This window comes from Doryrhamphus excisus, linkage group LG1 (assembly GCF_037039965.1).
Source record: "Doryrhamphus excisus strain RoL-2023G ecotype Guam linkage group LG1, RoL_Dexc_Guam_v1.1, whole genome shotgun sequence".
Taxonomy (NCBI): Eukaryota; Metazoa; Chordata; class Actinopteri; order Syngnathiformes; family Syngnathidae; genus Doryrhamphus; species Doryrhamphus excisus.
The window spans coordinates 178,550-204,528 of NC_136357.1; the positions used below are offsets into that span (position 1 = coordinate 178,550).

At 47.9% G+C, this 25,979-nt stretch overlaps 1 protein-coding gene across 5 annotated transcripts in view; it reads left to right on the forward strand.

Moving 5' to 3' along the window:
• Positions 1-25,979, forward strand: part of mob2a (MOB kinase activator 2a) — a 38,240-nt gene that overhangs the window by 2,788 nt on the left and 9,473 nt on the right. The window contains exon 1 of one of the 5 annotated variants that reach the window (XM_058075456.2): positions 13,226-13,496. The exons of 1 other annotated variant lie outside the window; for it this stretch is intronic. In XM_058075456.2, coding sequence (XP_057931439.1) covers positions 13,459-13,496 — 38 coding nt within the window. In that variant the 5' untranslated portion in view covers positions 13,226-13,458. Of the gene's footprint in view, positions 1-13,225; positions 13,497-15,474; positions 15,657-15,727; positions 16,012-24,801; positions 25,289-25,979 lie in introns of those variants that run through there. 3 more of the 5 variants (XM_058075453.2, XM_058075455.2, XM_058075454.2) reach the window with 3 other exon arrangements.

Sequence of the window (25,979 nt, forward strand, 5' to 3'; positions counted from 1 at the left end):
AGCTCATTTCAACCTACGATAAAAGCCTGCCGGTCCGGCCATCAATTCAGGTGCTTGTCTCACTGGACAATTACTGACACCTAGTGGCCAATGTAGAGCACTACCTTCACAATTGCAATGCCACTTCATTTCTTGTATTTGTATTTGAGCTCATTTATACATTTTTATACTGGACAGACCTGACAGTTGCTTGGATATGCATATTGTTTTTCCGGCATAGGCCACGCTGAAGCAGGAAACGGCATGGCTTATCCATTCCTTCCGTATATGTTTGGAAGAAGGGGATGGAGGGAAGCTGCAGAATCTGCCCTGCAAAGTGGCGAGGGACGGCTGTATATGTGTTATGTTCCTTGCAAGAGTGACGACGGTGTGTGTGACCTTCCTAATTGAAGCCACAGTCGGTGTTTCCACTTCCATCACAATGACCTCTTTATCCTCTTTTAGTCCTCTTTATCAAAGGTTTTGATCAAGTGTTGCTGTCTTCAGCAACGTATGGCACGCCAAAATAGCTGGCAGGGAATACGCACTGGAGAGAAACAAAATATCATTTTGACTTTTTCTTTGGCTTGTCAGAGGAGGGGCGGCACTGGTGAGAACGCGGCGGCCAATGGCATGTATCCAAATGAAGCCATGCGCCACAGCTTTCACGAGCAGCCCAATGAGGCTCCATCAAAAGTACTGGTTGTGTTTTGGCCAAACAGCTGAGCTGGTGCTGTCAGACTGCTTTGCCTCGTGACTGTTGAGCAATGGAAGAGCCCCGCCCACGCATGACTTCATGTTGAAGAAGCACACAGCAGTAAAAAGGCTTCTTTCAAGCCATGACATTATTGCCAGCCGTTCACGTGCACGCTATGCAAAAACGTCTAGTTTGACCTTTTTATCCAAACAGCCGTGGTTAGAGTTCGCCAGCGTCCTGGAATAAGTGTCACAGAAGCCAGCGTAAGAGGGGCCAGCTGCAGGAACACCTCGCTCACGCGTGGACACCATTTTGCGTGCGGCTGAGTGAACTGGTGGCAAATAGTGTGGGGAAGTATGTGGAAGCTGTGTGGGGCTGCCTGCCAGCGCACAAACAAAACCTCCAAATTTCCCCGGGTTGGTCTGGACGCATTGTCAACCCTCAGGGTTGGTCCTTGTGGATTTGTGTTAATAATTGGTCATACTAGACAATAAAGACACAAAAGTGTTGTCGTTTTTTGTGAGTAAGGTGCAAACCATCAGTAGCGGGTCTCCAAAGTGGAGGTCATTGAAAGCCCCAGCGGAAGAGATCTTTGTTTCTGTGCTAACGGCGGCCGACTCAGAGGTGTTTGTGTGCTTAAATAGTCTTTGTTGTTATTTTTGCACAGTCCACATTTTTTGTGAGCCAGACGCCACCCAGACGGTGAGCGCCGGCGTTTTTTCCATGCTGAATGACCTCATTTGCCCAATTTCAGAATGCGACAGGATGCTGAATCACAGGGGAGATGTGCGACGCCTAAATGTGTCTTTTCCTGCTTGGTGAAATGGCAGGCTTTGACAGATGTTTAATCCTCTGGATTTGGAGCGATGGCTTGGTCCTGCTGCACTAAAGGGGAGCATGGAAAGCAGCTAGCGGAGCCAGCTGGACCACTCTCGACCTGAACCCTTAGCTTGCTCTGCATCGCCTGTGGGTTAAGGCTTGACCCCTGATTGTTGTTTTCCTCATCATACTGTCTGCTGCAGCTTTGGTGGTAAGACATTTGAGGTGCCAGAAGGTTCTGGGTCTTTCTAGTATAAAAAGCAGCATGGCAAGGGCCACTTGGCGATACCAGTTAGCCTCTCCAATGTATTTATTCTTAATTTAAGGAAGTGTTTGAAGCTGAATGGGAAACGTAACGTAAGCTAAGTTTCCCCAGTGTCACCAGGATAGTACACATGACTTGTCTTTCAATGTTTGGAATGACAAAGATCCATGGTTTATTTTTTAATACATAGTTGAAAAAAGTGATGGTACTTAATTTTTTTGCCTCTTTCTCAAAACTATTTTTTCCTCCAGTTTTTTGCTATGTGATGAACTGCAGTTTTTGTCCTAAAGCTTTGTGCAGCGGTGGGAACTAGAGCGAAACAACTTGTATAAATGTAGTGATGCAACTGTAGAGCATTGTGGAAAAAGTACAGCTCAGTCTTGGCGGATGTGTGTGCTGTGAAACGTCTATTCTATTTTTGGCATGTGAATGAATTTACTGGCACAACTAAGAGATAGATCCTGTACTGGTTACCAACATTAGCTAGCCATTAGTCGAGCATGGTGAGGGGTAGACCGGGTAGCAGGACCGGCCATTTTGGGCCAGCGTCCACTCGACTGTGCCTCATGCGTCTGTCAATGACTGACAGCAAGGGGTGGGGAGCAAAGCAAAGCTGGAGGGGGGTAGCGATTGAGCTAGCGTGGCCTCTCTGACATCAGCCCCCCCCCCCGCCGCTTTTTGGTATTTGGTGGTATTCCCTACTCATCCATGCTTCAGTTATTTTGAGACCAGAGCCAAGTATTCAATCTGCCCCCCCCCCCCCCCCCCCCCAAAGTCAGCAGTCGCCTGACATGTACACTGATCAAATAACACCCCCTACCAGCAGAAAAACGTGTTTGCACATGCATGTCACTTCACGGACGAGCATTGATCCAACGTGTATTTTGCCACCTGAGAGTTGGGAGATGTACTCGCAGATAAAGGCCAAACGTCTTATTGTCACCTGACAATGACTTCCAGAACAAAAGTAGGAACATTTTCTTGGTTTAGGTGACTAATAGAGTACAGTATCTAGAGTCTTGGCACCAAGGCCTACTATCCATCCATCCATGCTAGCTGACTCCCGTTGGAATGTAGCAGGATGACCCTGCTGGCTGCGGAGGAGAGACAAGCCAAAAGCCTCCTTGACATCCTGAATCCCGGGTGGTACTTTTGTACTTGTCTTGTCAAGGCCAGGCCTGGGAATCAATATGATACCAGAATGACACTGCAGTACTTCTTTTCCGGAAGATTCAAGTCTTAAAGTGTGGAATTTCTCTCGGCTGTGCTGAGATGTTTGGATGTGTTGGCAGGGCAAAGGCACCATGCTGTGACTGTTTATTCATTTATTTTTGTAACGCTCCGGCGAGGCCTGCCTCTGGCGCACAACTGGCGCTGCCAATGGATGGAGACGGACGGGAAAAGAGAGCCCTGGCGGGAAGCGTCATGACTAATCAGCTTCTCTCCCTTGTGCTATGCCCCTTAAGCTTCCTTTCTCATCTAGTGTCTGTGTTGGTTAATGGCCGCCACCCTTTTTTGCAACGCTTACGCCTCTCGATCTCTGGCTTGTCTTCTCTAGACTGGAACTGAAAATTGACCAACATTGTGCCAATTTGCTCATGGCAACAGCCTGTTGGAGAGCCAATATTTAGTAGCAGGCCTAACCAAAGCCTGTAACCAAATGAGGATGGCTTCTTCTTGGAGGAGAACATATATATATGTGTGTGTGTGTGTGTGTTCCAAGATAAAAGAGCATCTCAGCTAGCAAAGCCTGTATTATTCCTGTGCATCCCCCCATTGCAACATTTCTCATTTTCATAGCATATTTTTTCTTTAATACTTCAACTTTGTCCTACTAGTGACGTTATCTTTCCTCTCAATAGTACAAGTTTATTCTTGTAAAATTGGGAGGGTGTTTTTGTTACAAAATAACTTCACCCCAAATTACTGCTGCTTATTTCTGCTGCTGTTGTGTTTTCATTTTTAGTTTTCTTTTTAAATTCTAGTTTTAGAATGTGCTATGGACCAATAGAACAACAGCCACGCGCCGCGAATGGGATGCGCCCTGCACTTTTGGACACCCCTGGTTTCCTGTCTGACAGGAAGTAAGTCAGTGAGCTGCGTACGAACATGCCCTCTCACATCCCCCACAATTCTAGGATTTGGTGTGCCGCTCGGGCAATAGGTGGGATGGAGATAGATGAGGAAGCGGCAGCCCGGGTGGATTAGCTGGATGAGGAACAGCAGAGGTCTGTAATGGCGGGGGGGGGATAACTCCTGGGACGCAGGCTGCGGGACACACGGGGAAATTATCCATCTGCAGGGCAGGAAGGGAAAGAGCTGGTCAGGTTCATGTGGCTCAGGACTGAGCTGCTGGAAGTGTTCTTAGCCAGGAGGCCGTTAGCACTGGTGGAAGCTCACCATAGATAGCCCTTGGTGGCTGGGGCCAGGCCGCAAGGCCTCAAGTGGAATTGGATTAGAGAGCTGCGTGTTGCATCAGGCCAGGCGAGCCAAACACGCACGCATACGCACGCACACACACGCATCAGCCCCACTACCCACTCCACCCCCACATGGGGCGACAGAGTCAGATCAGCAGAGATGGAGTAACCAAAGTGTGGGACAAGGTAAAAATGTGGGAGTGCAGCTCATCATGCAAATACTCCGACTGCAGGCTTGCTGCTGAGGGGGGAGTGTGGGAGCTGGTCTTGATGGTGTACTTCCTGTTTAGCTGCTTTGCACAGGAAGTGGAAGGTCATTAGTGGCATTATTTAGACCAGGGGTGTCCAAATTTTTCCCTCAAGGGGCACATAGTGAAAAAAATGGATGGCTGCAACTATGCCACTGATATTTTGTGATATGCTAACAAGTTATGTACATTTTAAAAACTGCATCTCAGCTTACAGGGGAAATATAAGGGAAAAAACTATTATTAGCATCAACCTTTTTATTGATTTTTTTTTACATTTTCCAAATATTTACATTTTCTTTTGCGAATATTTTTGAATGTAATTAATTTTAATTAATTAATTAATTTTAGCAAAAATTGCATATAAATGAAAACCCAATTTTCAATATTTCTGAGTTGACCACTTCCATTATTGTCTAAATATTGTCCAAAGCTCACATTGTGCTCAGTGCAGACTTCAGCTCATTTGCATAAGAAGTTTCCGTTCTTTAGTCATCAGCAGTAGAACATAGCTACGTTTCAGCAAAATAGCAAAAAAAAAGGTTTTTTGTGAATACAAAAAGATACATTTCAAGCATAACTTTAACTTTGTGACACAAATTTAGCCACAATGTCTAAACAATAACAACCCAACAAAATGGTTGTTTTTTGGACAAATATAACACCATGATCTATTTCCAATATTCTGTGCGCCTTGAGGGAGGAGTCCCAGTGGTCTCATGGTCAGTAGGTCAGTATGACGGGGTTGTCTTTTGGAAAAAGGGATTGAATGAGTTAACGTTAGCATGGTTTTCAAAGTAGCATTTGATCATCTACCCAGAGGTCTTGTGGACAAGCGTCATACCTTGCCTGGATCTAAAACGGGTGTGGAGGAGGAGCATGTTGAGAGTAGGGTGAGAAGGTCAGCTGATTTCTGCTGCTGGGATTGCACCACCCTTTGGCAGTTGCTGACATTGCCGCTCTGCGGTGAGAGAGACCAGCTAGAAGCCAGACTTGACTGTACACGCAAGCCACTATCTGGCCCCCACGTGAAGCCTCTGGTGTCACCTCCAGGAAGTGTAAACACAGATAAGTCTGACTGAAAGCGCACATCCTGTATGGCATCACTGTGTGCATGTTGCCATCTTCATAAGCCGGTAGCTGTCTGTAGCAGCTAGAACATCTGAGCCTGTCTTTTGTCCAGCACTTCCAACTTCCACTTTGGCAAGACCTGCCAAAGATCAACTTTCTGATCATGGTTGCTCATGATTACTGCTGTCATTTCTTTTTTAATATCTTCTCCCATTTTGTGTGGAAGTGGTATGTTTTGGCTTCTTTGTCTTTCTTCCCTTGCCTTGCTTTAAAATAAATAAAGTAGAGGCTGTGAGGTAGCTTGATATGCTTAAAGCGGGGGCCATCTTTCTGTCCTGTCACCCATACAGTCCGTAAGGGTGGCGTAAACTTAGGCCACCTTATGTTTGAGATACTACACCAGCAATGCTGCCACGTCAGTTCTTGCATCTTACCGTCTACTACATTGGCTAGTAGGGACGTCAAGGTGACTAGAGGGGTGTGTACGGGGCTAGTTACCAAAGGTACCAGATTGGGACTGCCTAAGGCCGCCAGCAGGGCATGCTACTACACGCAGTGTGCTGCTGATTCATTGCTGCCTGTTAGCCTGGTGGCAGGGCAGGGCAGGGCAGGGCAGGGCAGGGCAGGGCAGGGCAGGGCAGGGCAGGGCAGGGCAGGGCAGGGCAGGGCAGGGCAGGGCAGGGCAGGGCAGGGCAGGGCAGGGCAGGGCATGCTACTACACGCAGTGTGCTGCTGATTCATTGCTGCCTGTTAGCCTGTTAGCAGGGCAGGGCAGGGCATGCTACTACACGCAGTGTTCCTCTCATTCATTGCTGCCTGTTAGCCTGTTAGCCTGTTAGCAGGGCAGGGCAGGGCAGAGCATGCTACTACACGCAGTGTGCTGCTGATTCATTGCTGCCTGTTAGCTGGTGAAATGAGGCCAAGTGAGATGGAAGAGATTAGCTTACATAAAGAGTGATGGAGGGGGAAGTTCTTGGAAACAAGCGATGGTTCTTGACCTCCTCCTTTTTTACTTAGTGCTTGACTGCGCTCTGCTTAAGCTGCCCTCGTGTTCATCTCCATTCTTGCACCGATACCGCTAGTCCTTTCTGAGCGTCTTTCTCTGTGCTGCCCGTCTGCATATTATGACTTGCCTAGCCTGACCTCATCCAAGCCATTCATCAAAGATAAAGATGAAGATAAACGTCTTCTTTGTATGAACTGAGGTTCCCGAGGCAGTTAGCACACGCTAAAGCTGATGTGTTCCAGTCATTCCAGATGACAAATTATGTTGCACTTCCAGTTGGAGGAGTTGCCTTCAAGAATGGTAGAAATGTTGCAGCCGTACTGGAGGTGTGCTTTGCTTCCCTTTCCTCATTGTGGCAAAGACCAGATCCTTGACTCGCTTTCCTTCACATTCACAGGCTTCCCGGCACCGCTTCCACCCGGAACCCGCTAACTCCCCTGAGTTACTGTTGACTCGTTCAATGGAAGCTTGACCTCCAGAGCTACAATCCATCAATGGCCGTATTTAAGCACCTTATAAGTTGTTGTTTTTGTTCCTCGTGTCAGCGTGAGAGAGACGTTCCCCACAGCCGCCTCTTGTAGAAGGAACAGCAGGTCAGGGCTCTGGTGCGCTCTGCTGGGTCCATGTGCCTCGGGGAGAACATAATCACCCTGGATTACGTGTAACACGCCCCCTTACCTTGCGTGCACCCTGCCGTGCCCAAGGATGTCAGCCTGACGGTTTCAGTGGATTCTATGACAACAATTGTAAAGGTGGGGGGCGGAGTTGATGCTTTTTCACCATCATCAAAGTGGTACTTGCATCCTTTCACTTTTTTATCTGACCGTCTCTCATAAAAGTTTGGACACCCCCGCATCCTTCACACCCTTGTCCCTTCCATGCACGTTTGTTGTGGGGGTGTTCTGGCACACCTGCATCCTCTCTTTGCATATGAGCTCATGTTTGACTGCGTGGGCACCCCTCCTTCGTCAACTGTAACATGCTCTCTTTCCGCCCCCATTGTTCTTTCCCCCCGCCAGACCCGGCCGATTAGAGCAGCAGCTCACAGGAAGTCTTTGTCACCACCGGAGGCAGCGCAAACACAGGAAGTGCCGCCTTCCCTCGCTGGCCTTCTGGCGCTGTCGGCTTTATCGAAATGCAGCAGAGTGAGCTTTTGTCTCGCAACACGGGTGTCTTGGTCCGTTGCCGTGTCTTCCGTCTCTGTGATGTCCCTCAAGCTTGACTGGCTGCTGCTTTTTTACGCTCTCGTCTAAATGTGTCAATTAGAGCCCGGCCGATATGCCATGTCTGGGCCCGATGCTGACACCGATATTTGGGACTAAGAAAAAAACATATCCGATATTTGGCTGAGGGGCCGATATATGAAGTAAGGCCATTAATATACATAAAGTGGAGTAATAGTCAAAATATGAAATAATAATACTGTGGTTTTGATGCGTTGGCCTGTTTGTGGTTCATCTTTAGGTGTCGTCAATGTTCTTTACTTCACTGGTGCTGGAGCACGGGCTAAATTGACGTTACGAGACTTAATATCTTAAATCTTATGTTACAATTTCAAAACATGCAATATATCATATGACAAGTAAATACACTACTTGGAACATTTTCTAAATGATTAGAATGAAGACATGAACTTTAGTGTTAATGTATGAGTTCCTGGAACTCCTGTGGAGCTTATATTCATGATGGACATGGGCGTTAACTCTTGGATTCCACTTTAAAACGCTGTAGTAGTCTTGTGTAAGTTGAATATTTATCCATATAGTAGGGTGTAGTAGCTCCTTGGACCACAAGAGGGCCACCTTTCTCCACTTAACCTGACTATTTGAAGCAGTCCGGTGAACTTGATGGTTTCATTGCTATGCATGCTTCTCCAGGCATAACTGTTCAAAATGTTTGAATGCGATGCAAGATGCTGGAGGGGCTGGAGAAGAACACTGGAGATGGAGGAACAGGCATGGAGACCACCGGAGAGAAAGCAATCCAGTGAGCATGAAATGAGATCTTGTTGCTTAATCATCCTCACAGGCCTTCCCAGTGTGTATCTCTACTCCATGCGGGCCCTTTCCGCTCATGGGTCACATGACCGTATCAAGCGTCTGCGGTATTGAACTGGTAATACCAGTCCCCCTCCTCCATGGAGACCGAAGGCAGTGATCAATGGTACCGCTTCTCTCTTGTTGTCTTCTTTCCTCCCAAGTGGGCTGTGGTGGCCGACGTGTTGAATATCAAGCTAATCAATGATTTCCTCCGAGATATTTACAGCTCCGTGCTTAGCCGCATCCACATCCACATCCACATCCACATAGACATACTAGACATAGACATACTAGACATAGGCATACTAGACATAGACATACTAGACATAGGCATACTAGACATAGGCATACTAGACATAGACATACTAGACATAGACATACTAGACATAGACATACTAGACATAGACATACTAGACATAGACATAGACATACTAGACATAGGCATACTAGACATAGACATAGACATAGACATACTAGACATAGACATACTAGACATAGACATACTAGACATAGGCATACTAGACATAGACATACTAGACATAGACATACTAGACATAGACATACTAGACATAGACATACTAGACATAGACATACTAGACATAGACATAGACATAGACATACTAGACATAGGCATACTAGACATAGACATAGACATAGACATACTAGACATAGACATACTAGACATAGACATACTAGACATAGGCATACTAGACATAGACATACTAGACATAGACATACTAGACATAGACATACTAGACATAGACATACTAGACATAGACATACTAGACATAGACATACTAGACATAGACATACTAGACATAGGCATACTAGACATAGACATAGACATAGACATACTAGACATAGACATACTAGACATAGACATACTAGACATAGACATACTAGACATAGACATACTAGACATACTAGACATAGACATACTAGACATAGACATAGACATCAACATCATAGCAGTAATAGGATCTTAGACCAGCCTTTTTAGGGTCCTCCTCAAGGGTACGTGTGTACGGGACTAGGACCCCTTTCCCCCATCCTGCATTATATCCGGTCAACACTAGATGGCATGAGAGTCACTCTTCAGTTCTCTATAGGAGGGGTCTGGTCCACCTTTGCAGTATAAGCCCATCAAAACCTTTTTAAGGTTGCATTCTAGTCCGGCCAGGGCAGGATTTTGATGACACAAGAACCTCAAATATTCAGTGGGGACATCAATTATACGCTATTGACATTCTACCGCACGGCTTGTTTGAAGTGCCAGGGCAGCTGGAGCCTATCCCAGCAGTTTGAGCCAGTACTGTACTTGAACCACAACTGTATTGGGTCAAATGATTTGAACCCAAATATTGATCTGGCTTTCTCAAGTGCATCACAATCTGTGAACACCGACAAGACATGTGCTATTAGCAAGGTCACATGGTGTCCTGTCTGGACAGAAAAGGAAACCAAGAATGCTGCAGACCTAACATGGTTCTCTGAGGGCTTCCTAAGTAGTGGTTGAGCCATGGCTTTTTACACAAGTGTAGTATTTACCAGACTGGAGATAAGCCATAGAAGTTCTCAAGCTCTCTCAGAAAGTGAAGCGTGGACATGGTCAGACTGACCCACTCATGGCGTCGTACATATACAGTAGATGCTTTCACAGCGCTCCCTCCGCCGGCCGTCACGTATACTGTACCTCCAGCGTATTCCTGGAGTAGCCACTGGTGAGCTTGTGCATCAGAACAGAGGCGTCTTGGTTCTCGGCCGGCCCCCTTGTGTACCTTGGCCTGCGTAAGGAACGCATGTTGGTGCTGCTGATGTTTGTGTTGTGTTGAATGTGGCACATAGAGAGCGTTGTTGTGTCAGTCGGAGCAGTGGGCAACGTGGCACACAACTCTTCTCAGACGTGTGTTTGTGCTAAGTATTCCTGGGAACCCCGTGTGGGGGGCGGGGGGCGGGCACAGCACACTGGCATGACCTTTGTTTGTTTTCATCCCCTCAGCATGCAGGGACACCCCCACGTAAACATCACTCTTGCACAACTACTCCACTAGAAAGAAGCTGTTGAGCTTAGAGGGATCGGAGTGGGGGGGGGGGGGTATGTCTAGGCAGAGCTAAATAGAGAGGCTTGCTAAATAAGAAATCTGAAATTAGCTTGATGAAAGGGCTGACAGAGAAATAAAATCAAGGGCGGTGAATTAAAGCTGAATGGTTGGAGGATGGGTGGGGGCAGGGCTTGTGCGCTTTGCAGTGCTCCACAGGCTCCACGTTTACCCATCATCCTCCTTGCCTCCTCTCTCCAGTGGCTGATGGAGGAGCAGCAGGACCATCAGCAGTTCTCCTGCAAGGCTCCTCTAATGGTCACAAAAATGAACTCGGAGACATTGAAACCAAAGCTGAGTGCTTTGCGGAAGTAGGGGGTTGGCGTCTTCACACACACACACACACACACACACACACACACACGGAACCAGACACACCATACCGCAATTGCATGATGTCATGCTGAATAGCGCAGACTGCTTTTCAGCCGACAACTCGTCTGGATTCATCATTCTTGTTCCCCCTGCAGCACTTCCACCAGACGCAGCTCGTATGTCAAACCTGATATGACTTTATGGGTATATGTGATTCATGTGATTGATTCATTGACACAGTGATCCCTCATTTATCAAGGTTAATTGAGTCCATACTCTGCCGTGATAAGTGGATTTCTGTGAAGTAGGGTTCCTTCTTTATAACTGGAATACTTTTGCAGTTATGTCATACAAACCTGGTTACCATCTTCTAAATATCTTTTAACATTACTCGAGCCCTCTCGACATGACATAACACCCATATAGTCACCTTTACATTCAATATAGTCATAGAAAGTAATCCATGTACACACTAGAAAATAAAACACTGCCTCAACAAAATAAATAACGCAATGATTTGCTTTCAATATTTTTCAATATTCGGCCTCTGTATTGAGTTGTAGACTCCTATAGAGCAGCTACACGCCGTAACAAGCACAGAGAGCTTTCTAGATCTTCCAGAAATCGCACCTATTCCAGCTGTATTTCTTTGGATTCGTGCTTCCCACGTTAAGCCAGCCTTGTCATGTGTATCCCATTTGGATGATCAGCCATTTTGGAGCCTGGTGATGTCATAATATGCAAAGATGAGCAGATTGACCAGGCGTTGGTCCATACTGATGGCTGTTCTCGTTGACACTGTGCCTTGATCTCGAACCATTTCAAGCTCCAACCCTTGAAAGGGTTAAGACGCCACTCACTTTCACATCATGGATTGCTATGATATGTAGTGATACGTATATCACCAGCACTTAGCCTTTAGCATCTGGTGGTTACCATTTCCCCATATCATGGCATCCTTACATACGTTTAGCTACGTTTAGCTACGTTTAGCTACGTTTAGCTCAGAGAGATTTACTGGAGAAGATACTTCCCTTAAATGGCTTTCATGGATCCTGAGCTCTATTCTTAGCCTCGACGAACGCTGCTGCAGTACTGCTGCTGCTTCCCTAGTACAATACGCTGCTGCAGTACTGCTGCTGCTTCCCTAGTACAATACGCTGCTGCAGTACTGCTGCTGCTTCCCTAGTACAATACGCTGCTGCAGTACTGCTGCTGCTTCCCTAGTACAATACGCTGCTGCAGTACTGCTGCTGCTTCCCTAGTACAATACGCTGCTGCAGTACTGCTGCTGCTTCCCTAGTACAATACGCTGCTGCAGTACTGCTGCTGCTTCCCTAGTACAATACGCTGCTGCAGTACTGCTGCTGCTTCCCTAGTACAATACGCTGCTGCAGTACTGCTGCTGCTTCCCTAGTACAATACGCTGCTGCAGTACTGCTGCTGCTTCCCTAGTACAATACGCTGCTGCAGTACTGCTGCTGCTTCCCTAGTACAATACGCTGCTGCAGTACTGCTGCTGCTTCCCTAGTACAATACGCTGCTGCAGTACTGCTGCTGCTTCCCTAGTACAATACGCTGCTGCAGTACTGCTGCTGCTTCCCTAGTACAACACGCTGCTGCAGTACTGCTGCTGCTTCCCTAGTACAACACGCTGCTGCAGTACTGCTGCTGCTTCCCTAGTACAACACGCTGCTGCAGTACTGCTGCTGCTTCCCTAGTACAACACGCTGCTGCAGTACTGCTGCTGCTTCCCTAGTACAACACGCTGCTGCAGTACTGCTGCTGCTTCCCTAGTACAACACGCTGCTGCAGTACTGCTGCTGCTTCCCTAGTACAATACGCTGCTGCAGTACTGCTGCTGCTTCCCTAGTACAATACGCTGCTGCAGTACTGCTGCTGCTTCCCTAGTACAACACGCTGCTGCAGTACTGCTGCTGCTTCCCTAGTACAACACGCTGCTGCAGTACTGCTGCTGCTTCCCTAGTACAACACGCTGCTGCAGTACTGCTGCTGCTTCCCTAGTACAACACGCTGCTGCAGTACTGCTGCTGCTTTCCTAGTACACGCTGCTGCAGTACTGCTGCTGCTTCCGGTAGTAGATGCTGTATATCGATGTAGGGCCGACATGCCGGTGACGTCATGCTGCTGGGGGAGTTAGCACATTGTTGATTCTTCCCACGGCGGGCTGACGCGATGCACACGTGACCGTGGGCAAATCCCACACTGCCGCCAGCATTCTCCCGCCTGGACTACGCGCATGTTACCGATCCGGACTCATCGAGACTGTGGAAGTCTGCCTCGCGGAAGCTGCGCGGCGGAGAGGAGGAGGAGGAGGAGAAGGAAAAGGAGGAGGAGGAGCAGATAGCCGGGAAGGTGTTGAGCAGCGAGCCTCCCGTATTGTTGTTCCGCGTCCACATCCGCACGGCCGGGGTTGCTAGTTCCAGCTCGTAACATCTCATCCATACTGGATTTCCTTATCCGCTTCCTGTCGTCCAGGATGAGGTTTAAAAGAAACGGCTCGTACACTTTAAATAGGTGAGTAAGATGTCCTGACCTGCCGTGTCAGGCTTATGGAGATCAGCGACGGTTGAGACCTACTTCCTTGTCTTGTTGTTGATCCATCACGGACGTCCTTTATCGGTAGACATCTTGACTACTTTACTACTTTACTACTTTCATCAAATGCTGCTTCTTCCCTGGGATTCCATGTGTCCATTCAGCTAGCTACAAACCTGTTGGTCTTGTTTGAGAGCTGGGGGGGCTCCTGTCTCTTTTGTTAAACACCCCCCCCCCCCACACAGCCAAATGCTCCTTCCTGTGGGCCCATCACCTAGCAACTTTATATGTGTCACCCCCCCCCCCCCAACCATGCATATCCCGATGATAGGACAGTGCTGTGGTGCCCCCCCAACCCCCCCCCCCATTGTTTATAGCACCAAAGAACAAACTACGACCTTATTTTGCAGATATCATGCTCTCATTGTTTGTGTGGAATGACATGAAAGGGTCCAACAATCAGAGGAAACACACACACATGCACGCGCACACACACACACACACACACACACTGGAACTTGCACATTTTCGTTTGAAAGTGACAGTTATTTTAATGGCACCTAAGCAGTTTCACTCCTTTTCCTTTCTTGCCTTGTTGTTGGGCACATGGCTTTCCGCTGGGCTTTACACACACACACACACACACACACACACACACACACCCATAACCCACATCCTGCTTTTTAGATCCTCAAACTGAAATCCAAGCAGCCCAGAAGCACACGCACTCAGACATACATGTGTCATACATGTGTCATACGTGTGCCATACATGTGCCATACGTGTCATACATGTGTCTATATTTGACTTGGATTGTTGTTCCTTTCTACGTGCGCGTGCACGTGTGTTTGTGTGCAGGTGAGAGTGATGTCATTTCATGTCTTTAGGTGCACCTCCTGGCGACAGGCCTCTGAGGAGGAGGAGGTGGAGGAGTGAGGATCATGTCATTGGATGCGGTTTTTCATTGCAGAGCAGGAGCTGGTCGTGTTCCATGCGTCCACGCCGTAAAGCCACACCCATACCACAGGGCAGGGGTGCCCACGCTTTGCCTGCCTGCCAGCTACTTTTAAAAACGACCAGGTCTCAAAGATGTACGTCCGACTGTAAACCCACAGACTACACATATTTAGTGTATTTCTATGCATTGTACACGCATGTGACAGTAACAATGATCTACCTGTCATGATAAGACATGATAAGACATTAATACGCTTTTTTTCAAGCTGGTTTGTGTTGATGGGCTCAAGTTGCTGGTTGTGGCTACGTGTCATGTGACATCATGTCACGTGACACGTAGCCACACCCACACAATCTCATCTGGCTGACGTCACATGACATGTATGCTCATCCACGTAATGGGCTCTTTCACTACTCTGATGGTGATTTCCTTCAGCCGCTGTCTTTTTCCCGGTATGCTTCCTGGATTTGTTTCCACGACAGGGTACCTGGTCGGTCTGACATTGAGCGTCAGCATTCAGCGGCGCGTGTTCATCCCGTGTTGGCATGTCGGCATCGACACGCACAGATGCCAACACTTTCTCCTTTCCCTGTTGAGTCACTGTAACGGCGCTAACGGGGAAGAAAGGGGCCTGATTTAGCAGAGAAGCTATGGGCTCTGTGTCCTTCACCTGACTTGTCTCACCAGCGCTCTGCAGTGATTGGCTCACTTCCTGGGGGCTCGTCACAGAGCCAGCCCCTCCCCCTCTCTTCCACTGCATCACTTTTCAGAATGAAGTCACCTTGATTGTGTTGGTGCATGGAACCTGCTGATCATCAACTAGTTCGACCTGTGCTGCACGTGCTCAGTCCATGCACGTATCCATATGTACATTGATGGGGGTGCCTTTAAACTGATGCTGGAGATGGCTGCCTCCTGTGCTCTCTTTCCTCTTCTTTCCTCCTCCTCTTTCCTCCTCCTCTTTGCTCCTCTGTCTGCCTCTCTCCTGCAGTCCACCCAGCACTGCCCAACAGTATGCACTTTGTTTATGGGACTTATGTATGTTGGCCAAGCTGGTCTTCCCGCGTTTTAGGTGGGAGCCAGCAAGTGAGAGAGAGGGGGGGGAGAGAGAGTTCATTGCGAAGGAGAGCGAGCAGGAGGGTGGAAGAGAGGCAGGCAGAAGCGGACGGCAGAGAGAATGAGTAACCTGCTCTACAAATTTTCTGCCATTTTTCTGAATGTTCTTCGTGGAAGCGCGTCGTTCCCTTCCTTCTTCCCTTCCTTCTTCCCTTCCTTCTTCCCTTCCTTCTTCCCTTCCTTTTTCAGCAGTCCTGAGCAGCCCTGCATCCGTCTTGTGTGACCTGTGTGAAAGTCAAAGGTTGTTTGTGCAGCCGTGTGATTAGCCAAGGTGCTAGGCGGCAAGCGGTCACCCTGCTGCACCTGTAGCCACGTGGGCAGACCGGTGGCGACGGGACGTTGTGAACCACCAAGGGTCCGCCTCTGCTCCACCGCCGCCTGGATGGGTGTTCTGGTGTGCTGCGACTGCTTCTTCTATAGGTAGTTAACAGTGACTTTTTCCTCTCTTGTCTTGGTGCTGGCAGTAGTTTCATATCTGCACCCCCCCCCCTCCCCGGCTTCCATTCTCTGTTATTGTGCTGCGGTCTGGAAGAGACATTTGAGGTCAGTGCTGCCGTAGCAGCAAGAGATTCTGCTGGAGTCAGAAAGAAGGCTGCACTGAATATTAAACATGTCTGGCTAATTTTTTAAAAAGGTTATTTTGCTCATGGCAGGCTGGTCCTGTCAGGCTTGCCAATTCCTAACCACCCCCCCCCCCCCCTCCCCCCGTGTGCCTCTTGGCCGCGTAGCAGTGTTTGTTTGGACATCGTGTTCCCTCGCAAGGATGCATTTGTTTGCTGTTTGCGCAGCATTGAACTTAACAGACTTTGCCCCCCCCCCCCCCCAACTGTACTTTGACATTACTTTGATAAAGATGCTTGGCTTTGCCTTCATGCTTGGGAGGCCCCCATGCTGGTACTCTCAACCAGACCCCGGGTCTAGGCTGTTGGTATCCATGATTTGGGGTCGGCCCGTTGGCAGCTGCAGCATCTGGTTCCCTTCTCTTGTGGTGGAGGGGGGAGCCAGTCAGAGGCCCAAAGCCCACTAAAAGGTCTAAATATAACGAACCAGCCCCTTGAGGATCTTTTTGACGCTGGTGAGATTGGAGCACGCTCGCACGCCACAGCTGGATTATATTAGGCCCGCCATTGGCGTCTTTATTTGCACTTTGCTTGTTGCGTGTTCTCACATGTTCTCCACTGGAGGCCTGAACTGGGAGAGTGTGCTCCCTCTTCCGTGATGAGCATGAGTAGGCCCGTCACGATGATGGATAAATGAATTGACACACGATAAATTGGTCATTTTGCCGGCCTCCATGTAGCGACGTGTGCGTGCATGTTTGTTTCTAAGCAGGCCGGATGACAAGAGGGTTACTCTGTCAATAGTGGACTGAACGGAGTGAGGGAACCTCTCCTCGTCCCAGTGGGTGGAGGCCGTGTGTTGATGCCTCATGAAGCCAGAACGGGCCGCCCCGTCTATTTTTAGCATTGTGTCTCCTTCCACCCCCATTAGCCAGTCAAACTGTGCAGTGTGATGTGATGTTAGCAGGGTTTGTGTGTTTTGGAATGCCCAGCCACCAAAACAGGTCCTTGTTGACCTCAGCCCTGGCCAGACCTCCGTCCCCTCGTCTCCGGTGTTGGAGCTTTCAACAGTGGCATTGTGTGGAGTGGAAACTGCCTGCCAGCGGTCCGCCAGACGCAGTCGGCGCTAATGTTGACCATCCTGTTTGGAAAGGTGTGATTGAGCGGTCTGTCAGTGTGACGTCCATTCACATACAAAGAGCACTTAGCCTTCATTTTCAGTCCCAGGTCTGGACAGGAGTGTAAACTTAATGCCAAGACGACATATTCAACAGCTGGCTGGACGTTACCATGACGTTCACTTCAGCCATCCGATGCGTTTCAGTCCAGCCTGCCGAGTCTGTTTGGAACAGTAACAGTAGTGTTCTGACTGCATTTGAATGAAGAAGGGAATTTCAGTAGGTTTGCTATTTCTGGAAGAATGCTTGTGTCTAAAATTAGCAGATTGGAGTCTTTTCATTGTCAAGGAAAGATAAATGTTCCAAGGAAGTTCCTCCCTGTGTTCCCCTAATTGGGTTTCCGCTTATCTTAGCTTCGCCAGATTGGCCGTGCAGTCCATAACCAACCATTGGACCTTTGTGCACCCACCCAAGTATGAGGTTCCAAATGTACAGATTTTTACATAAGCAACTTAAAAAAATTTTTTTCATTATTATTTTATTTATATACCAGTATGTTTATTAAAACATCTTTTTTATTTTATTTATATACCAGTATTTTTATTTAAAAAAAATCATATTAAATATTATTCTATCTCATTATTTATTCATTTTATTATTTTTTTAAACTCATATTAAAGTTAAATACCAAATACAGTTCCTTGCGGGGGCTGCTAGCATACACATACAGCAGAGATGTGGAGCTAACTTGAGGAGCAATGCATGTTGACACACAGAGGTGGCCAAGGGTGGAATTGAACTGCCTGCGTGCTAACCACTCGGCCAGCGTGCAGCCCGCAGTTTAACTTTAACAGTCATGCTGAAACGCACACGAGCGGTTCTCCAGCCGATTGGCCAACGTTCATGAGCTGATGAGTAGCTTTGCTAGCAGTATTTGGCCTGTTGGGGGGGGGGGCAAATGGAGGGACACGTGTTCCCTGACCGACCTGTTGTCTTGTCACTGCAGAGACCCGACCTCACACAAGGACGCTTGCATAACACGGTTGCTTCATCCTGCTGCCTCATGAGAAGCAGGAAATGCTGATCTTGCAGCAGCATCACCTCTCCATGTTGTCACACGCAAACACGGCCAGGTATTTTTGACATGAAACGTCAAGGACCAATGTAGGAATGGCGTGTGCTCCTTCTATTTCCTTTGCTGTCTGGGATGATCAGACACTGGGGTGCAGAGTAATGTGTGTGACCTTCAGCTTGAAACCCGTCAGGTAAAGAGCGTTCTGATGGTAAAGAGCGTTCTGATGGTAAAGAGCGTTCTGATGGTAAAGAGCGTTCTGATGGTAAAGAGCGTTCTGATGGTAAAGAGCGTTCTGATGGTAAAGAGCGTTCTGATGGTAAAGAGCGTTCTGATGGTAAAGAGCGTTCTGATGGTAAAGAGCGTTCTGATGGTAAAGAGCGTTCTGATGGTAAAGAGCGTTCTGATGGTAAAGAGCGTTCTGATGGTAAAGAGCGTTCTGGCGGCCTGGGAGTTTGAGGACAGGCAGAGGTCCGGTGGTAGATCCCGTAGGTCCCGTGCCTTTACGCCAACTTGCACACCGTCTAATGGCTGGTGTTTTCCAGCCACTCAGTAGTTGGATTGCTAATCTTTTGGCCGCCAAGCCCCCTTGGGTGGGACCGCTTCCTAGACCGGGCGTGACTTCCAGTCTGGGTGAAAGTGAGACAATGAAGCGGAGTTTCCTCTGCAGTCAAGAGGTGGTCACATCTCGTCCAGTCAGCTTGGGCCGGGCTCACATGGAACCCATGGCTGTCGAAAAGACCTGCATAGACCTGTCTAGACCTGTATTCTCATGTCCTGCATTGGGTGCTCTGCCTGCAACGCCTGGTTGGTGTGCTGAGCACTGCAGCAGATGTGTAGTCATGGGACGTTTGGGAAAGACCTAGTGTGTTATATGAAGGTTCTTCCAGGGGGGAAAACCCAAAAAAGTCAAAGCCCGGCTGTTGGACTGCTGAGTGTGTTCTGTCTTGGGGGTAGGGGGTGGGGGCACTAACTGTTTTACTGTTTGACTCAGTCTTTGTCGTAGTATAATAGTATTTGCTCCAGTAGCAGCCAGGCCTGAGCACCCCCGTCTTATTACTGCGTCTGAGCGCAGCCTGAGCGTGTGGACCTGTAGTTACGTCATATCCCTAGAAAGACAAGCAGCCCGCTAATGCGCTAATGTGCCGTGGCTTGTGCACCCAAGGGCATGATGGGAGCTTTGACTGGCGTGTCATGTGGCTCTTAAACAGCACCTCTCCTGTAGATTTCCATTCTGTGTATTGTAGTCACATCCTCTATGACGGGGGCCTCAAAGTGCTAAGCGCTAGGTGCTAGGTGCTAGGCGCTTGGGCAGAGAAAGAGCTGTGTTGATGCTGAAGCTCCTGTAGTTATTCCCTCATGCACCTCATACACGCACACTTCCTGTGCAAACATGGGCGCCACCCCAAACATTTTCTCTGCCACCCCCGCCCCTTTCCTTCAGCATATTCCATGACCATCTTCCCCCGCCTTCTTCTCAACACACAGCACCTTTTTATCCTGTGCACCTCTTCTTTTAGCATAGCTATTTTAGCTAGCTAAAATGGCTTTCTCCTCTTTTCACAGAACTCTATTCTTTTCAAACGAGAATATACTATCACATTCTTTCCACTTTAATACAACCTTGCACACATATTTGCCAATGTCTTTTGTCTCAACTCACTTTGTGGATCAAATCTGGGGATATATATGGTATTTGGATATTGAAGCTAACTATATTGGGATGTGAGTTTTGGTCCATCGATGCCCCACAAGACTTGGGTTTGTCTCCTGCAGGGCGTCCAAAGTGTCTCCTGAAAGCCATTTTTTTATCAGCCAAACGGCACAGCCTAAAAATGTAACTAGAAAGAAAAAGTAGAAGAACTCTGCAGTCGTTTGACTTGAATGGAGTCCTAATCTGACGATGAGGAGGAAAGTTTGTCATCCAATCAGACAAAGCGGTCATTTAGTGACAGTAGCATTGTCATATGATGAGGAGAAAGAAAATATCCAAGTGGTGATGTCGCATCCACTCTGACTGCTGGAGAAGCTTGGACTCCCCTGGTCTCCTGCATGGAGTCACCTGACCACATTATGTGGACACTTCCATGTGCTGCCAGCAGGTGGCAGCATTAATAGGACACCGGGTGAACGTTGCAGCACTCCTGCGGTGCACTGGCTCTCGTTCTCTCAAGGTAACGTTTTGCTTTGGTCCACATACGTGGTGGACTTTATCTGCAGCTGGGAATGAGGATCAGGATCAGCTCATTTTCTCCCTCTTCCAAGGTCATTGTCCTAGTGGCCAGCATACGCCGTGCACACATTTAAATGACCTCTCGGGATCTCTATTGATCAGAGAGCGGTCGATGTGATCTAGTGATCAACCCATGACATCAATACGCTGACCCTGCTGGAGACCCGCCGCCATTAGCAGGACAGACCTGCCGCCATTAGCACTCCTCTTTTACTGTCGCTGTTTGGCAAGCATCTCATAGCTGACCTTGCACAAGCGCTGTGTGCGTGCGTGCGTGCGTGCGTGTGTGCGTGCGTGTGTGTGTGTGTGCGTATGCATGCTCTGAAAGTTGACAGACAAGTGTTGGAGTGGCCGGGTGGTGAATTCTGGGATGCACCCAGACTCTCCCTGGTTGAGGAATGCAGTGGGGAGGAGTGCAGTGTGCATCCGGGGCATGCTGTGACAGCCTCCCACACTGATCCAGACTGCATCACCCCCCCCCCGGCAAACTGCTAACACTCATTCACCATCGCTATCTTTGACATTCCCACCTTCCCTCCACTCCGGCCCGTTCCTGGAGATACGATAGTGCTTCATCGCTGTCATTTTCTCTTCAAATGACAGCTGTTGGCAACTATTTCAACTATTTCTTGGAAATCTTATTTTTGTAGTTCTGACTTTATTCACTTTTTTCTAGTAACATTAAAACTTGTTGCCCAGCCAATCTTCCAAAAATGACAACTTTATTTGTTGTTTTGTCAGTCTTTCAAAATATTAGGGCATCTTTTTTTCCTTCATATTTTAACTTTCCTTCACAATATTACCTTATTTTTCTCTCAATATTTAGATTTTATTCTTGTAAAATATATTCATCTCATAGTATTTCAACGAACCTATTTTAACTTTATTCTTTTATTTGGACACCCCTGAGTTAGCAGCAGCCATGGAGAGTTCTACACATGGAGACTGGGATATTTCTCATGCGCGGATGCCAGAAACGGTTGCGACTCGTTCATGACTGGAGAGGCTCGCTCATTGGAGTCTTCCAACTGAATGTGTTTCAGTCGAGCGCTCCTTTCTGTCAAACAAGATGAAGCCTATCTCTTCCATCTGCTCTTCAACTGGTAGCTCTTCTTCTGGCGCTGTGATCGGGGTTCCATGGCATGTCTCCGCATGCAGCCCTTCCCTGCAGGAATGCTGAGTGAAGGCTGGGAGACGGAGAGGAAGCATGAGACGGACCAATGCCAATACTCCTACCAAAGTAGGAGTGCTTAGGTTCACAACAACTTGACATTGTCTGCTTCTGCTTGGTGTACTGTTCAGTGCCTTGAGCCCAATCATTTTATCTCTTGAACATGCTTTTGTTGCTGTTGCTGTTGGAAGTCCAGGTCGTGGGTTGAGTGGTGAAACTTGTTTCCCTTGTTCCCTTGGCCTTGTTGACCTATTCAGACCCACGAGAGACCAGGGACTCTAAAGACCTTCAGTGTGCACTGTTTTTTCTGGCTAAGACCTTGCCTAAACACACTGCCCACACCCAGAATGCAGCCCCCAGAGATACCATGGTGGGGGGGGGCTACGTTTGCACAGATGAATTTGAGATGATTTGATGATTCCGTGCTTTCATTTTAGCATGCTGTCCATTGACTTAGCATATGGCTAGGGTCTTATCGCCTAGGCAACTCAACTACGTTCACACTGCAAAGCTCAGGTACAATGTTGTCAAAAACAATCCCTGCAAAGGTAAAGGACCAGTAGCACTTCAGTGCAGAAACCAGTCTTTTTGGTCCTGTATGGTACATCTCAGATATACACACATGGAAGTATCATTCATTCATTCATTCATTCATTCTTTCTTTCTTTCATTTTCTACCACTTATCCTCACGAGGGTCGCGGGGGTGCTGGAGCCTATCCCAGCTGTCTTGGGGAGAGGCGGGGTCCACCCTGGACTGGTGGCCAGCCAATCACAGGGCACATATAGACAAACAACCATTCCCACCCACATTCATACCGATGGACGTAACCAGAAGTGTTACACACATCATTGTGTACAATAACAATGAATGTGTCCTTGAAACTTCCACTGTGTGACGAATGTGTGCATTTCCAAACTCCCAGAGGCTGTTGGCGTATAAAAGAAATGACCAAAGCAAGATGGCTGCAAAGACTTGCTGAACTCTTGCTAATGTTGCAAGGGTCTGTCATTGTGGTCTAAATTGTGATTGGCTGCCACGTCCATCTGCATCTGATCCGGTTGTGACTCATTAGCTGTTGGTCTGGAACCAGAGTGGAATGTCCACTTTCATACCCAACCTGTCGGGCCAGCCAGGCACAGAAGAGAAGAAGAAGAGAATGCAGAAGGGCTAGCGACCAAAAAAGGCTTTCTTTTCATTTTTATTCCGACGGTTGCTAATCTCCTCAGCTTTTTAGCCCTTTAAGTATGAGGTGTCAAAGTCTTTCAATCACGTCTCACTGGATCCGGAAAAGCCTTTAGACGTTGGTTTTTAACATTCCATGGCGGCGTATTCATTTCAACACACGCCTCAGGTCTGTGGCGCTGTGACGTCAAAGGCAGTAATGATTTGAATTGCTCACATTTCTTTTTCCACTGCTCTTTGTTTTTCTTGTACTATATGCTTGGCTGAGCCCTTGCTGCTGTTTTGCATGCGCCACAATACTTTGGTCACATCAGCATTTGCATCAACGGATATGACTCGCTCATAATACACTTTTTTTTTTTTTTTACTTTGTGTTCCAATAAGAAATATATTAAATTCGGTTAGAACTAGAAAAATCTTGCAGGAATTTTGATGGCCATGCCCTTGTGTTGTGACTCTCTGGCCTAGCATTTTTATAGTGTATAGTGTACACAGCTATCACAGCAGGAGTCCAGGAGCACTGCAGCTCCACCCACCAATATGTCTCCCACCCTTCCCCGATCTGGTCATGCAGCGAGGTGCCTGTGAGTCCCACGGTCCCTTGGATTCTTTCAGATCGTCTCATTGGATCACAAACAAACGGCGCCTCAGAGGGTCCAGCAGTAATTATTCTCCACTGGCATGTCTGCAAACACACACACACCTCAGATTGCACCCTCTCTGGCCCAAACAAGCACCCTTCCTCAAGGTCTTCCTTATCTTCCTCTCAGCTTCTTGTACCACCCGCATGCATGGAATGCACATAGCTGATCCCAAAGATTAGCGCGTCTTTGGGCCGCTCTACTTTTCCCTCACTCTTGCAGCTGTGCCATCACAAGTATTGTCTGAATGGACCGCAGACAAAACCAACACCATGAAAACTAAAGCAGGACAGGGACTAAAGTCATGACATTCAACATCGTGAAGGCTCCGTGGTATAGGCATCGTGGTATACGTAGGCCCCGTGGTATACGTAGGCTCCATGGTATAGGCTCCATGGTATTGGCTCCGTGGTATATGTAGGCTCCGTGGTATAGGCTCTGTGGTATACGTAGGCCCCGTGGTATACGTAGGCTCCATGGTATTGGCTCCGTGGTATAGGCCCTGTGGTATATGTAGGCTCCGTGGTATAGGCTCTGTGGTATAAGCTCCGTGGTATAAGCTCCATGGTAGGGTTAGGTCCAAATCTTTAAGCCACGCCGTGAAATAGTCTTGTCTGAAATGGTAAAGCACGTGTATTTATTGGTGCCAATCTGGCTAAGCGTTCTATCGGTCAGCCTCTGCACACGTTGCTACAGACCCTCCAACCAACTGTAATGTCCGTGCTCGTCATGAAGGAAGAGAAGTCACCCATGAAATTCCAACTGCAGATGGAAGATATTTTTATGACGCTCTTGTTTTGTTTACGGAAACAGGGGCAGACGGCGCTCTTAATTTGAAGCACGGTCCCGGAAGTGTGTTCTGTGTGTGGAGAAAATGGATGTCCATCTGAGATGAGCTGCGTTGGAAATAAACGTTCTTCTGTTATTTTTCCCATCTTCCTGGGACATTGTAAACGCTTCCTTGCCCTACAGAAGTCAAACACAACGTGGTGAAGTGAAGTAGACAAGCAGTCCCAGCATGCACCTTTATTTGGGTCTGGTTCTGGCGTGTTAGCTGCAGTGCTTTTAAACTGATTCTTTCTGCCCCATTGCTTGTCTTTCCGTGTTATTTTAGGAGCAGAGGGACATTCACTATTCGCCTGGCACCTTAACCTGTTGCTGTGCAGTCACAACAGCTAGCCCAATACTTATTATAAGTATATAATAATACTTATTATTATTATTACTTATTTTATAACCCATGGATGACGTGGAGGGAAAATGGACGTCAGTGTTCATGTGGAGGAACACAAACACCACAGCGATGGTATCCTGTACACAATAACTCCTTTTATTTGCGTGTCATCCTCGTACTGATTTACCACCTGTTGCTACACTCCAACCACACTCCAACCTCCACGTGGGCGGGCTTTGACGTCACCGCCGCCCACCGCACGCTCCGCTTTCTCTGATTGGACGTAGCTCGTCCGAGGAGGCGGGCTTTGTCGAGCAACGTCTTGTGAGAAAGTTTGGCTTCTTCAGTTGGCCGGCTCTCAGCGGAATACGGAGGGAGGGGGCGAAGCTGGCCCGCCTGAATCTGCCCGAATCTCCCTGATATGAGCGATGGTCGGCGATTATTGTTCTTTCTCTGGGGATAAGGCGGACATGCACTCCCAGAGAAACTCTAAAAACGGACTAAGCTGCAAAATGGTGCTTCAAGCGGTCGGCAAAGTTCTCAGGTAAAAAGCGGACTACAAGGCGTCCTCTCGGCATCCCGCTGGCGTGTAAAGACTTGTTTGTGTTGTCGGATGTGTGGCAGCTGATGGAAAAGGCACCGTGACTACCTGCTAGTGTAACTACACACTTATATATATATATATATATATACACACACACACACACACACACACATATATATACCCACTTATTCAGGACGCATAGACCCGGAAGTGTGGCAACGTCGGCATGTTTATGTCGGACAACAAATGACCACCTCACACGTCCACTCCTTATTTGACGAGTACTTTAAAAGTTGTTGAAGTTAGTGTATTAGTGTATTAGCGTGGACGTCCTTGTGTTGCACCTTAGTTACATTTCTCCACTTGACCTACATTTATATGTCAAATATGATGGATGAATCGATCATTTCATAGTCCTACATTTGACTGCAGACTTCCAAAGAATGCATGATGGCTGTACATGACCCTGGTAGCACTGCTAATGGTGGCACTGGCCCCACGTGCAAATACGCTACCCGGTGTACACATCATGTACCACTGGTGATGTACCACTTACACATGATGTACCACCGGTGGTACTGTACCACCGTGTTTCCACATGTTCATAGCCTGATTATGTCCTGTGACACAATGCTACCTCTGCAGGTTAGAAAATGTTGCATTAGATTTGATCACTATTCAGGTATGGAAG